The 13,418-nt window shown below is 39.5% G+C and overlaps 1 protein-coding gene across 5 annotated transcripts in view; it reads left to right on the forward strand.

Annotated features, from left to right (window-relative positions):
- The window catches only part of LOC115156213 (melanophilin), a 158,227-nt gene that overhangs the window by 56,951 nt on the left and 87,858 nt on the right, over window positions 1-13,418 (forward strand). For all 5 annotated transcript variants that reach the window (XM_029703596.1, XM_029703594.1, XM_029703599.1 and 2 more), the window contains exons 4-5: window positions 6,944-7,083; window positions 8,933-8,974. In XM_029703596.1, coding sequence (XP_029559456.1) covers window positions 6,944-7,083; window positions 8,933-8,974 — 182 coding nt within the window. The remainder of the gene's footprint in view (window positions 1-6,943; window positions 7,084-8,932; window positions 8,975-13,418) is intronic.

Here is a 13,418-nt window from a genome sequence, read left to right on the forward strand (position 1 = left end):
ACCCAGCCAGAAATAATCAGACACCCATTTTTCAAGCTAGCATATAATGTCACAAAAAACAAAACCACAGCTAAATGCAGCACTAACCTTGGATGATCTTCATCAGATGACAACCCAAGGACATTATGTTATACAATGCATGCATGTTTTGTTCAATCAAGTTCATATTTATATCAAAAACCAGCTTTTTACATTAGCATGTGACGTTCAGAACTAGCATACCCCCCGCAAACCTCCGGTGAATTTACTAAATTACTCACGATAAACGTTCACAAAAAACATAACAATTATTTTAAGAATTATAGATACAGAACTCCTCTATGCACTCGATATGTCCGATTTTAAAATAGCTTTTCGGTGAAAGCACATTTTGCAATATTCTCAGTAGATAGCCCGGCATCACAGGGCTAGCTATTTAGACACCCAGCAAGTTTAGCCTTCACCAAACTCCGATTTACTATTAGAAACGTTTGATTACCTTTGGTGTTCTTCGTCAGAATGCACTCCCAGGACTTCTACTTCAATAACAAATGTTGGTTTGGTCCAAAATAATCCATAGTTACGTTCCAACAGCAGCGTTTTGTTCGTGCGTTCAAGACACTATCCGAAGTGTAAATAAGGGTCACGAGCATGGCGCATTTCGTGACAAAAGATTTCTAAATATTTCATTACCGTACTTCGAAGCATGCCAACCGCTGTTTAAAATCAATTTTTATGCCATTTTTCTCGTAAAAAAGCGATAATATTCCGACCGGGAAAGCGTGTAAACGTACAAAGAGAGAGAAAATAAAGCATGCTATCCTCTCGTGCACGTGCCTTAGTCTCATAGTACTTTTACTGGCCACTATCCAAACGCGCTAATGTTTTTCAGCCAGAGCCTGCAAAGCCACGATTCAGCTTTTTGCCGCCTTCTGAGATCCCATGGGAACCGTAGGAAGTGTCACGTAACAGCAGAGATCCACTGTAATGGATAGAGATAATCAAGAAGGGCAAGAAATGGTCAGACAGGGTACTTCCTGTACAGAATCTTCTCAGGTTTTGGCCTGCCAAATGAGTTCTGTTATACTCACAGACACCATTCAAACAGTTTTAGAAACGTTGGAGTGTTTTCTATCCAAAGCTAATAATTATATGCATATTCTAGTTTCTGGGCAGGAGTAATAATCAGATTAAATCGGGTACGTTTTTTATCCGGCTGTGAAAATACTGCCCCCTAGCCATAACAGGTTAAAAAAAATGAGGCTTAATTCATTCGATTAATATTATGGTGTTTATATTCCGAGAAAAACTAAACCCTCAGGGTTTCCGTTAGGATGGAATGGAGGGGCATTTTCCGTTAGGATCTGTGAAAATATCTAAGTGAGACGTTCTCATTCATTTGTAAATAAAGCCAGTTTGTTATTTAGAATTATTTATTTCTGGAGAAACCTACCTTGATTATTTAATAGACATCACTTCCTTATATTCAGTCAACACATAAAATCTGCAAAAAAAAGAAACGTCCTCTCACTGTCAATTGCGTTTATTTTTAGCAAACTGAATGTGTAAATATTTGTATGAACATAAGATTCAACAACTGAGACATAAACTGAACAACTTCCACAGACATGTGACTAACATAAATGGAATAATGTGTCCCTGAACAAAGGGGGGGTCAAAATCAAAAGTAACAGTCAGTATCTGGTGAGGCCACCAACTGCATTAAGTACTGCAGTGCATCTCCTCCTCATGGACTGCACCAGATTTGCCAGTTCTTGCTGTGAGATGTTACCCCACTCTTCCACCAAGGCACCTGCAAGTTCCCGGACATTTCTGGGGGGAATAGCCCTCACCCTCCGATCCAAAAGGTCCCAGACGTGCTCAATGGGATTGAGATCCGGGCTCTTCGCTAGCCATGGCAGAACACTGACATTCCTGTCTTGCAGGAAATCACACACAGAACGAGCAGTATGGCTGGTGGCATTGTCATGCTGGAGGGTCATGTCAGGATGAGCCTGCAGGAAAGGTACCACATGAGGGAGAAGGATGTCTTCCCTGTAACGCACAACAAGCTCAGTCCGATGATGCTGTGACACACCGCCCCAGACCATGACGAACCCTCCACCTCCAAATCGATCCCGCTCCAGAGTACAGGCCTCGGTGTAACGCTCATTCCTTTGACCATCACCCCTGGTGAGACAAAACAGCGACTCGTCGGTGAAGAGCACTTTTTGCCAGTCCTGTCTGGTCCAGTGACGGTGGGTTTGTGCCCATAGGTGACGTTGTTGCCGGTGATGTCTGGTGAGGATCTGCCTTACAACAGGCATACAAGCCCTCAGTCCAGCCTCTCTCAACCTATTGCGGACAGTCTGAGCACTGATGGAGGGATTGTGCATTCCTGGTGTAACGCGGGCTGTTGCTGTTGCCTTTCTGTACCTGTCCCGCAGGTGTGATTTTCGGATGTACCAATCCTGTGCAGGTGTTGTTACACGTGGTCTGCCACTGCGAGGACGATCAGCTGTCCATCCTGTCTCGCTGTAGCGCTGTCTTAGGCGTCTCACAGTACAGACATTGCAATTTATTGCCCTGGCCACATCTGCAGTCCTCATGCCTCCTTGCAGCGTGCTTAAGGCACATTCACGCAGATGAGCGGGGACCCTGGACATCTTTCTTTTGGTGTTTTTCAGAGTCAGTAGAAAGGCCTCTTTAGTGTCCTAAGTTTTCATAACTGTGACCTTAATTGCCTACCGTCTGTAAGCTGTTAGTGTCTTAATTACTGTTCCACAGGTGCATGTTCATTAATTGTTTGTGGTTCATTGAACAAGCATGGGAAACAGTGTTAAACCCTTTACAATGAAGATCTGTGATGTTATTTGAATTTATTTACGAATTATCTTTTAAAAAAGGGACGTTTTTTTTGGCTGAGATTATATTTTAAGAATATCATGGAAAATAATTGAACATTTTCATTTCTCCATGCTTGTCTCAGAGCAGCGCGAAACCGTGCTGAAAAAGACGTCCACAGCGGGAAGGCTATATATAACGATATTTTGGAGATTATTTCATTTTCAAAAAATTGACAGTGAGCGATTGTAATCTGAATAAAGGCAAAAATAATATTTATAAAGGCCAAAATATAGCCCTGCTAATAGCCATAATGACGCTGTACAATGTGACCATGTGTGTTTGAAAGCGTATTTCAGAAAGCAACAATTTGTTTGCCTTCATTAGACAACTTTGTTCCAATATTTCTGTAATTCAGTGAGATTTATTCCCATAGTAATTTGTTATGGATCAATAACTAAATCAACAATTGCATTTTGAAAGAGTATTTTTATCATTATTTTATTAATGAAAGCATAAAGATGCTGATGAAGAAATCCAGTACTGTACAGTATGCTTTTACATTTGGATAATAAAGCATTTAAAGCGTTTAAGATATAAGCCACCTGCATTTGTTTACTAGGCTACTGTGCAGTCTGACAAGTAAACATAGTCTACAATACATACTGTTGTAAACATGGGAAGGTGCCAAATTCCTTACATAAGGGAGAGCAGGCCATGTCCAGACTTTCTCGGTGATCTCAAGTACCTTCAATAATGGCTGTACTAGAGAATGCGGGCACGTGGGAGAGCGGGGTTCAATTCCCTGACTGGGAGGAAGGAGTAGGCTGTCCTTGTAAATAAGAATTTGTTCTTAACTGATTCCATATGTGTTATTTCATAGATGTGATGTCTTCACTATTATTCCACAATGTAGAAAATAGTAAAAATAAAGAAAAATCCTGGAATGAGTAGGTGTGTCCAAACTTTTGATTGGTACTTGCTTAATTAATTTGATTAATATTATGGTGTTTATATTCCAAGAATAACTAAAAACCATCTGGGTTTCCGTTAGGATGGAATGAAAAATATGGTGCTGTACAACGTGATGGTCGGCAGTGGGCTATTTAGCTAAAGAATCCCCATGTCTTGCAGGCAGGGCTCGTGGGAGACCGGGCTTCAATTCTTCGATGGGGAGGAAGGAATAGGTTGTCCTTGTAAATAAGATTTTGTTCTTAACTGACTTGCCTTGTTAAATAAAGGTTACACTAAGAGCATAACATTTCTGTACCCTATTTTTTAAAATTCTAGTCTAACCAACCAATCTCATTGATTTATCAAGACCAGTCCCCATGATTGTTTCAGAGCAGCGCAAAACAGTGCTAAAATAGTTTTAGGCTATTGCTTCAAATCCTATTGCTTCTAACTTCAATATGCTCTTTAAATAAATAAGGCCTACAGCACATTACTCAACACTATACAGTATCATGTCGCCTACGGTAGGCCTACAGTATATCGAAAAATATGATGTGACACTCCGCCAATAATTACATATAGAGGATTGGAGGATTCTAAATTAAAAACATATGCCACCTCATCGGTCTCCCGGTGGTGGCTGGCACGGGTATCGAACCTGCATCTGTAGTAACACAGCTTGCGTTGCTAAGCAGTGTCTTAGACTGTTGCCCCACTCAAGCGCTGTACAACGTGACCGGTCAGGAGTGGTCTACAGTATTACTGTAAGAGCAAAGTAATCCTAACAAAATAAAATAATAAAAACCTTAGTGTAACAACAGGTTTAGTAAGTAATGCTGAAGTCATGCACAATTATCAGTTTCTATTTAGGTTTATGTCACCTATTCATTGTTTTTTAGAGACACAGTAGGACCCAAAAGCATAATCAGTGCTCTAACTCCCCCTTGTGCTGGTCTGGAGCAATGAAGTGGTGACGCAGGGTACCGTACTAAACCACAAATTACCTTTAAGTCCCCCGGCGTAAGCTCACAACTTTTAAAACTTATTAAGGATCAAATCCCGTTAACGGGATAGATTTTGACAACATCCGGTGAAATTGCAGAGCGCGAAATTCAAATGACATAAATAGAAATATTTAACTTTCATGAAAATACAAGTGTCATACATCAAAATAAACCTTAACTTCTTGTTAATCCAGCCGCTGTGTCAGATTTCAAAAAGGCTTTACGGCGAAAGCACACCATGCGATTATCTGAGGATAGCGCCCGCGTACAAATGCATGTAAACCATTTTCCAACCAAACAGATGCATAACGAAAGTCAGAAATAACAATAAAATAAATCGCTTACCTTTGAAGATCTTCATCTTTTTGCAATCCCAAATGTCTCAGTTACACAATGAATGGTCGTTTTGTTCGATAAATTCCTTCTTTATATCCCCAAAATATCCATTTATTTGGTACATTTGATTCAGAAATACACCGGTTCCAACTCGCCCAACATGACAACAAAGTATCTAACAAGTTACCTGTAAACTTGGTCCAAACATTTCAAACAACGTTTCTAATCCAACCTCAGGTACCCTAAAATGTAAATAATCAATCAAATTTAAGATGGAATAAACTGTTTCCAATACCGGAGAAAAACAACACGGAGCGCGCAGTCATTCACGCGCACCAAAAGACTAGAGTCCACCTGAGTGACACTTCGAATACTTCTTCATTTAAAAAATAAAAAATAAACAATTTCTAAAGACTGTTGTCATCTAGTGGAAGCCATAGGAACTGCAATCTGGGTCCTAATAAATCAGGTTTCCCATAGAAGAGCATTGGATAATCCAATGACCTCAGTTTTTTTCCCCTGGATGGTATGTGCTCGGGGTTTCGCCTGCCAAATCAGTTCTGTTATACTCACATACATTATTTTAACAGTTTTAGAAACTTTGGAGTGTTTTCTATCCAATACTTCCATGCATATCCTAGCTTCTGGGCCTGAGTAACAGGCAGTTTACTTTGGGCACCTCAGTCATCTAAACTTCCGAATACTGCCCCCTAGCATTAAGAAGTTGTTTAAAGGAGGAACCACTGTATTTTTCATCTAAAGTTCCTCTCCCAATTCCTACTCAAGGTTTGAGGGCAAATAGATAGTCCCTTTCATCCATCCCTCTGACAAATCTCCCACACACCTGGTCTGATGCATTTTGCAAACTCGCATACTGTATATCTAACATACTGTGTGTGATCCAAGTACTGAAATGCTTACCCTACTCACTTGGGAGAGTGTGGTAAGTTGAGCCTAAGGCTTTGTTGAGACACCCCTTGTTTCTAGGAAACTAAACACAAAATTAATAATGTGAACACATATTTAGGAAGAGGTCATAATTTCATGCGTTCTGTGAAGGAAAAAATCGCATGGTAAAAAGTGGTAAACAAGTTCGGTCCAAAAACAGATTTCCACAGTCAAATTAATTATTTGGGGTACAGGTTTCATGATGCTTGTATGTAAACCAAAGTAAATACTGTAATTGTGTAAACTGTTCTATACATTAGTTGGGGTATCTATAAGCTTCAGTATGAAGTCCTAAACATAGCATGAAAGTGTATCCTTGTAGCTTTTTGGGCTAATATAGTAAAAAAGCTTTGCTGTGGGGCAAGTTGAGCAATTGGTTGAGCCAATGGAAAGTTGAGCAAATTTAAGTGTTTTCTACCCAGGTTTAATGCAAGGCATTATCACTGGGATATGAGGTAAAACCATGGCCTGGCCTATGTTAAGTTTTAAACCTGTGTTAAAAGATGCTTAAAATTACTAAAAGACAAAGTGATTCTGATTGTGCTGAATTGTGTAATATAATAGTTTTAAAAAGGTTGTGGTAATATCTAATTCAGTATATACATTTGTAGGCAGCTCAACTTACCCTGTCCCTATGCTCAACTTAGCCCATATCCAGGATAAGGTATGTTTTAAAAACTATGATGTAGATATCTTTGTTAGAAAGGATAGTATATTTCCCTTGACGTAGTGGTGCGTTAATGTACCAAAAAAAAGGCTCAACATATACCTTAAGAACATACTCCTAGAATAGCCGCTTCAGATTATTTAAACCTTGTAACAGTAACTTAGTGTTTATCTATTAAGGCATTATTGAAGTTCTCCCTCTCTCTCTCCAGGGTCCTCAAGATTGGCACTTTGGAGTGGTACCATGAGAATGTGCGCTCCCGTTTCAAGCGCTTTGGCAGTGCCAAGGTTATGCGCTCGCTCTACAAGAGGTTGAGTGGTGATCTCAGCGCCTCCCAGAGTGACCTGAGAGGTGGGTACTATGGGTTCCATGCCCACACCTGAAAAAGCCCTTAGGAGACCCCATCACCCCTGTATAAACCCTTAGGAAACCCCGTAGCCTCTTGTCATGGTGGATGGAATGTATTTACTGTAGGCTGCATCTATGGTATGGAAAATATCACCCAAAATGATGGTGTATGCGTCACCATGTTAACTCTGGAATCGTCATTTTTAACTCTGGAATCGTCATTTTTTGTAAACAACTCATAAAATGATGGTGTTTATAACAGCCTATGCAGGCATTGTAAATGTCACCAAAGCACATTTTAAACCAATTCTCTTCTCAACTTACCATTTATACTCCATAAATCAAACATTTGCATGGTATCTAACATGGGAGCTTTTGTAATCTGTTAAAGTAACTTTTTATCCATCTTTGCATAGTGCTTTTTGGGTGTGTGGAAGATTTACATGCAAACTTGTGATACACATTACTAATTTGTCCCACTTGGTGAATTCTGAATCATTGGAAAAGTTTTTCTTTCTTTCTTTCTTTCTCTCTTTCTTTCTTTCTCTCTTTCTTTTTTCTTTCTTTCTTTCTTTCTTTCTTTCTTTCTTTTCAGTCAGGGAGCTGCCTGCCAAATAGGACAGAGGGACTTAATCTTTTCCATCTTTTCTGTTTTTCTGGCTTCTTACAACTGTGTGGAGCCGTGTTAAGAGTAGTGTAGCACAAAGGCCTGGATTCAGTCTAAATGTCATGCCATTTTATCCTCCACTGACCAACAATGTTAGAGAAACGTTGCCTCCGTTGGTCCCTATATGACGCGGTCAGTTCCGGACGTTGCCTACGTTACCAGACTTATTGACATAGCAATGAAATGCTTTGTGTATGTTTGTCTGACATGTTTAAAGTTTAACGCAGTGACGATTGGGTTTAATCAAAGCAAAACTGACATGTTATTTGCCTGATGTTAACTATACAATGGAGCTTATCTGCTTATCTACACCCAAGGCATCATTAAAACGATGATACCTATGATGTATTGGCCCTGACGAGTTTGTGACGTTGCTTAAAGGAAAAGGAAATCATGCAAATATGAATTATAGTGAAAAGAGTTAAGTCACTATGGAGGATTGTGGGTAGGATGAGGGAGCTGGTAGGCTGGATCCAGCAGTCCGTGTGATTGCATGATCACATCTCGCTCTGTGTCTGAAATGTCATGTCTCTGGTTGATCCAATCCTGCAGAGTTCAATTGGCCAGATACAGGGAAAAAGAGAACAGACACCGGTTTTGCTTTTTTGTTAAATTAGTAACACACATTTAGGCAAATGTACATTTAAAGATATACACAGAAACACCCACACCTACAAATACATATACAAACAGATGCTTACACAGTCTATACACAGTCCACACGCAAGCACATACCAATGTGAACATATTGCTTCACACACACACATGCTGCATACGCCAGAACAGTGTGCATGTGCACAAACACATAATCCTTTCTGACAGTGGTCCATGAGGCCCCCAAAGCTCAGAGGGTGTCATCCCCACACCACTGTCTTCTGGTGTACAGAGAGACTATGACGACAACTTATGTTGAGACTTTCCATTCTGTTGAGGAGCAAAACTACATAAGGTTTCTTTACACATGCACAGTACAAGTCTCATTCTTCACATATGAGCATACATTGAAATTAGCAGCAATAGCAACAGTGTATCTTTACATTTTATGTTATGTCATCAAGATTATCTCTGATTGTGCATTTATTTACAAAGGAACCATCATTACTGATGACGTCAGGGGCCTTTATTTTGAATTGTTTGATTTTACCTCAGATTGTTAGTCTTTCTCCCTCTGTCTCTCTCTCCCAGAGCCTCGTGAAGATGACACACACAGCATGCCCGAAAGCCACAGTAAGTAGAGCTCTGTGTCTCTGCACAATTCTCAAGCACAATGGCTTTGTCCAGTGTCATTCCATAGACAATCTACCAAGAATGGCTTGTCTCACTGATCACTCACTCACTCCATCCACATACAGTAAAGAATGGGCATTTCAGACTTTGGAATCTAATTTCTTGTGAAGCACAAACATATTTTACCCTAAAACTTATTTGGTAATGTTTAAAGTGGATGTATTTTAATATTTTAGATGAGGGCAGTCAAAGACATAGATATTAACCAGCTAGCCAGAGCACGATTTAGTTATGGCTTAGGAAATCTGATTAAGGTAAAATATTAAATACAACTTCATTTACATTTATTTGATTGAAAAAGACCCGCTTTGTAGCTCTAGGCAGAGCCGTGGGCACTAGCTTGGGCACATACCAAGCGCCCTTTGGGTTGGCTGGCACATAGTTAGCCTCTCACACCCCGACACATTGGCAGTGGTGGAAAAAGTACTCAATTGTCATACTTGAGTAAAAGTAAAGATACCTTAATAGAAAATCACTCAAGAAAAAGTGAAAGTCACCCAGTAAAATACTACTTGAGTATAAGTCTAAAAGTATTTGGTTTTAAATGTACTTAAGTATGAAAAGTAAATGGAACTGCTAAAATGTACTTAATTATCAAAAGTAGAAGTATTTTTTATTGACAGATAGCACGGGGCACGCTCCAACACTAAGACATCATTTACAAACGGAGCATTTGTGTTTAGTGAGTCCACCAGATCAGAGGCAGTAGGGATGACCAGGGATGTTATCTTGATAAGTGTGTGAATTGGTTCATTTTCCTGTCAAAATGTAACGAGTACTTTTGGGTGTTAGGGAAAATGTATGTAGTAAAAAGTAAATTATCTTCTTTAGGAATGAAGTGAAGTAAAAGTAAACATTGACAAGAATATTCAGTTGAAGTCGTAAGTTTACATATACCTTAGCCAAATACTGTCACGTCCTGATCCTAGTAAGATGTCATTTTCTATAGTAGAGTAGGTCAGGGCGTGACAGGGGGTGTTTTGGGTTGTTCTATGTTTTCTATTTCTATGTTTAAGTTCTAGTTTTTCTATTTCTATGTTGGCATTGTTTGCGTTGATCTCTAATTGGAGGCAGCTGATTCTCGTTGCCTCTGATTAGAGATCATATTTAAGAAGGCGTTTTTCTTCCGGGGTTTTGTGGGTAGTTGTTTTCTATTTAGTGTATGTCACCTGACGGAACTGGTTTCAGTCGTTTGGTTAAAGTATATTCATTAAAACTAAATATGAGCACAAAACACACTGCGCCTTGGTCCCCTTTTATACGACCCACGTTACAAATTCATTTAAACTCAGTTTCACAATTCCTGACATTTAATCCAAGTAAAAATTCCTTGTCTTAGGTGAGTTAGGATCACCACTTTTTTTAAGAATGTGAAATGTCAGAATAATAGTAGAGAGAATGATTTATTTCAGCTTTTATTTATTTCATCACATTCCCAGTGGGTCAGAAGTTTACATGCACTCAATTAGTATTTGGTAGCATTGCCTTTAAATTGTTTAACTTGGGTCAAATGTTTTGGGTAACCTTCCACAAGCTTCCCACAATAAGTTGGGTGAACTTTGGCCCATTTCTCCTGACAGAGCTGGTGTAACTGAGTCAGGTTTGTAGGCCTCCTTGCTCGCACATGCTTTTTCAGTTCTGCCCACAAATTTTCTATAGGATTGAGATGGCCACTCCAATGCCTTGACTTTGTTGTCCTTAAGCCATTTTGCTACAACTTTGGAAGTATGCTTGGGGTAATTGTCCATTTGGAAGACCCACTTGCGACCAAGCTTTAACTTCCTGGCTGGTGTCTTGAGATGTTGCTTCAATATATCCACATAATTTTACTTCCTCATGATGCCATCCATTTTGTGAAGTGAACCAGTCCCTCCTGCAGCAAAGCACAACACAATGCTGCCACCCCCGTGCTTCACAGTTTGGCTTGCAAGCCTCCCCCTTTTTCCTCCGAACATAACGATGGTCATTATGACCAAACACTTCTATTTTTGTTTCATCAGACCAGAGGACATTTCTCCAAAAAGTACGATCTTTGTCCCCATGTGCAGTTGCAAACTGTATTCTGGCTTTTTTATGGCGGTTTTGGAGCAGTGGCTTCTTCCTTGCTGAGCGGCCTTTCAGGTTATGTCTATATAGGACTCGTTCTACTGTGGATATAGATACTTTTGTACTCGTTTCCTCCAGCATCTTCACAAGGTCCTTTGCTGTTGTTCTGGGATTGATTTGCACTTTTCGCACGAAAGTACATTCATCTCTAGGAGACAAAACACGTCTCCTTCCAGAGCGGTATGACGGCTGCGTGGTCCCATGGTGTTTATACTTGCGTACTATTGTTTGTACAGATGAACGTGGTACCTACAGGTGTTTGGAAATTGCTCCCAAGGATGAACCAGACTTGTGGAGGTCTAAAAAAAATTATTGTAGTTCTTGGCTGATTTAAAAAAAAAAAAAAATTATTCTCCCATGATGCCAAGCAGAGAGTCACTGAGTTTGAAGGTAGGCCTTGAAATACATCCACAGGCACACCTCCAATTGACTCAAACAACGTCAATTACCCTATCAGAAGCTTCTAAAGCCATGACATCGTTTTATGGAATTTTCCAAGCTGTTTAAAGGCGCAGTCAACTTAGTGTATGTAAACTTCTGACCCACTGGAATTGTCATACAGTGAATTATAAGTGAAATAATCTGTCTGTAAACAATTGTTGGGAAAATTACTGGTCATGTGCAAAGTAGATGTCCTAACCGACTTGCCAAAACTATAGTTTGTTAACAAGAAATTCATGGAGTGGTTGAAAAACTAGTTTGCATGACTCCAACCTAAGTGTATGTAAACTTCCGACTTCAACTGTAAATAGTAAAGTACAGATACCCCAAAGAACTAGTAGTTTAAAATATTTTTACTTAAGTACTTTACACCACCGCATATTGGTATGTCAACAGGGATATTAGAGTCCGGGACGTTTTAGGTCAATTAGAGTCTCGTGGAATTTATTAGAGGGTAATTTTGTGTATTTTGTTTGTGTGTGCACGTGCATGCGTGTAAGAGCATGTGTGAGCATGTGTGTGCTTTAAGCATCTACTGTGCCATTTATTTGCTGCACGGCCATTAGTTAATTTGCACGATCTTAACTTTTACAATCTTGTTTCAGTTTTTAGTTGTTTATTTTTTTGCTGAGCAGAGCAGCTGCTCATCCTTAAATCTTCTCCCACTTAGCATATCTTTTTCCCCCTCTCTCTCTCTGTCTCTCTTTCCCTGTCTCCTTGTGTCCTCTGATTCAATAAGCGCAGGAACCAGTAGAACAAAATGTTACTGAGCAAAGCAAGTCACTCATAAAAAGAGACTGAGAAACACTTTGTGTGCTCGCACTTTACCTACTTGTGCTGCTTTCGTGCTGGCAGACAGAAGCCCCATATGATTTGCTCTCTGACGTGTTTCTTAAAAAGGTCACTTAGCTCCTGCATTTCCATTACCTTATCTATTTAGAGAGCTATAAAAAGAAACAAACACTATACAGCTACAACATAGAAAAGAAAAGCACCTTTGTGCTAATGCTAAATTAGTCTTTGCTAATATGATCATGTTTTTTGACGTACAGTAGGGCTAGACGATATTGCCAAAATCTCATATCCGATATAGGTCATTTCATATCCCGATAATGATACGTATCACGATATAGCACATTTTCTGTAAATTCAATGAATACATTGTTTATATAAAATGTGGTCACATTGAAGGCCTATTTCTTAATACATTTTGAATTATACTCAACAAATAAAAGGTACTTAGTCATATTTGATTATTTCTCCTTTTATTTAAAACCTTTGTGCACATTTTCAATTAAGCATGTAACAAAATATAAATATTAATGTATAAAATCTAAAAAGGTAAATAGAAAACACTTAAATATAGGCCTAAAAAAAATTTAAAAAATTGGGGGGGTGGCTTGCCTGTTTTGCATGTTATTTTGGCATGAATACGTGTCACAGATCAATTTGCATTTGGTACCGTGTTAACCACCAACTCATTAAACCCCCGTTTCTCGACTGTGTAAATTGGGGCCATGTCTTTGCAGATGTAAGTTGTAACGGCAGCTGTTCTCTCCTTCCAACTTCGTGATTCTTTGCCATATGGTGTGCTGCGGGCAAAAGCCTCTTGCAATGTCTGAGTTGGGGGTTTGTTTTGAGCACTCGACTGTACTGTTTCACATGATTCTTGCGTAGGTGGTAAAAGAGGTTAGTGGTGTTTGAGCCTGTTGTCGGGACCGGCATGCGGCATATTTTGCAGAGGGCGGTTTCTGGTCAGTGTCAGACGTTTTATACCTAAATCACGTCTTTGCGACCGAAGTAGCCCCTCTTTTAGGTACGATCTCCGTGTCTCCGT

This window comes from Salmo trutta, chromosome 20 (assembly GCF_901001165.1).
Source record: "Salmo trutta chromosome 20, fSalTru1.1, whole genome shotgun sequence".
NCBI lineage: Eukaryota > Metazoa > Chordata > Actinopteri > Salmoniformes > Salmonidae > Salmo > Salmo trutta.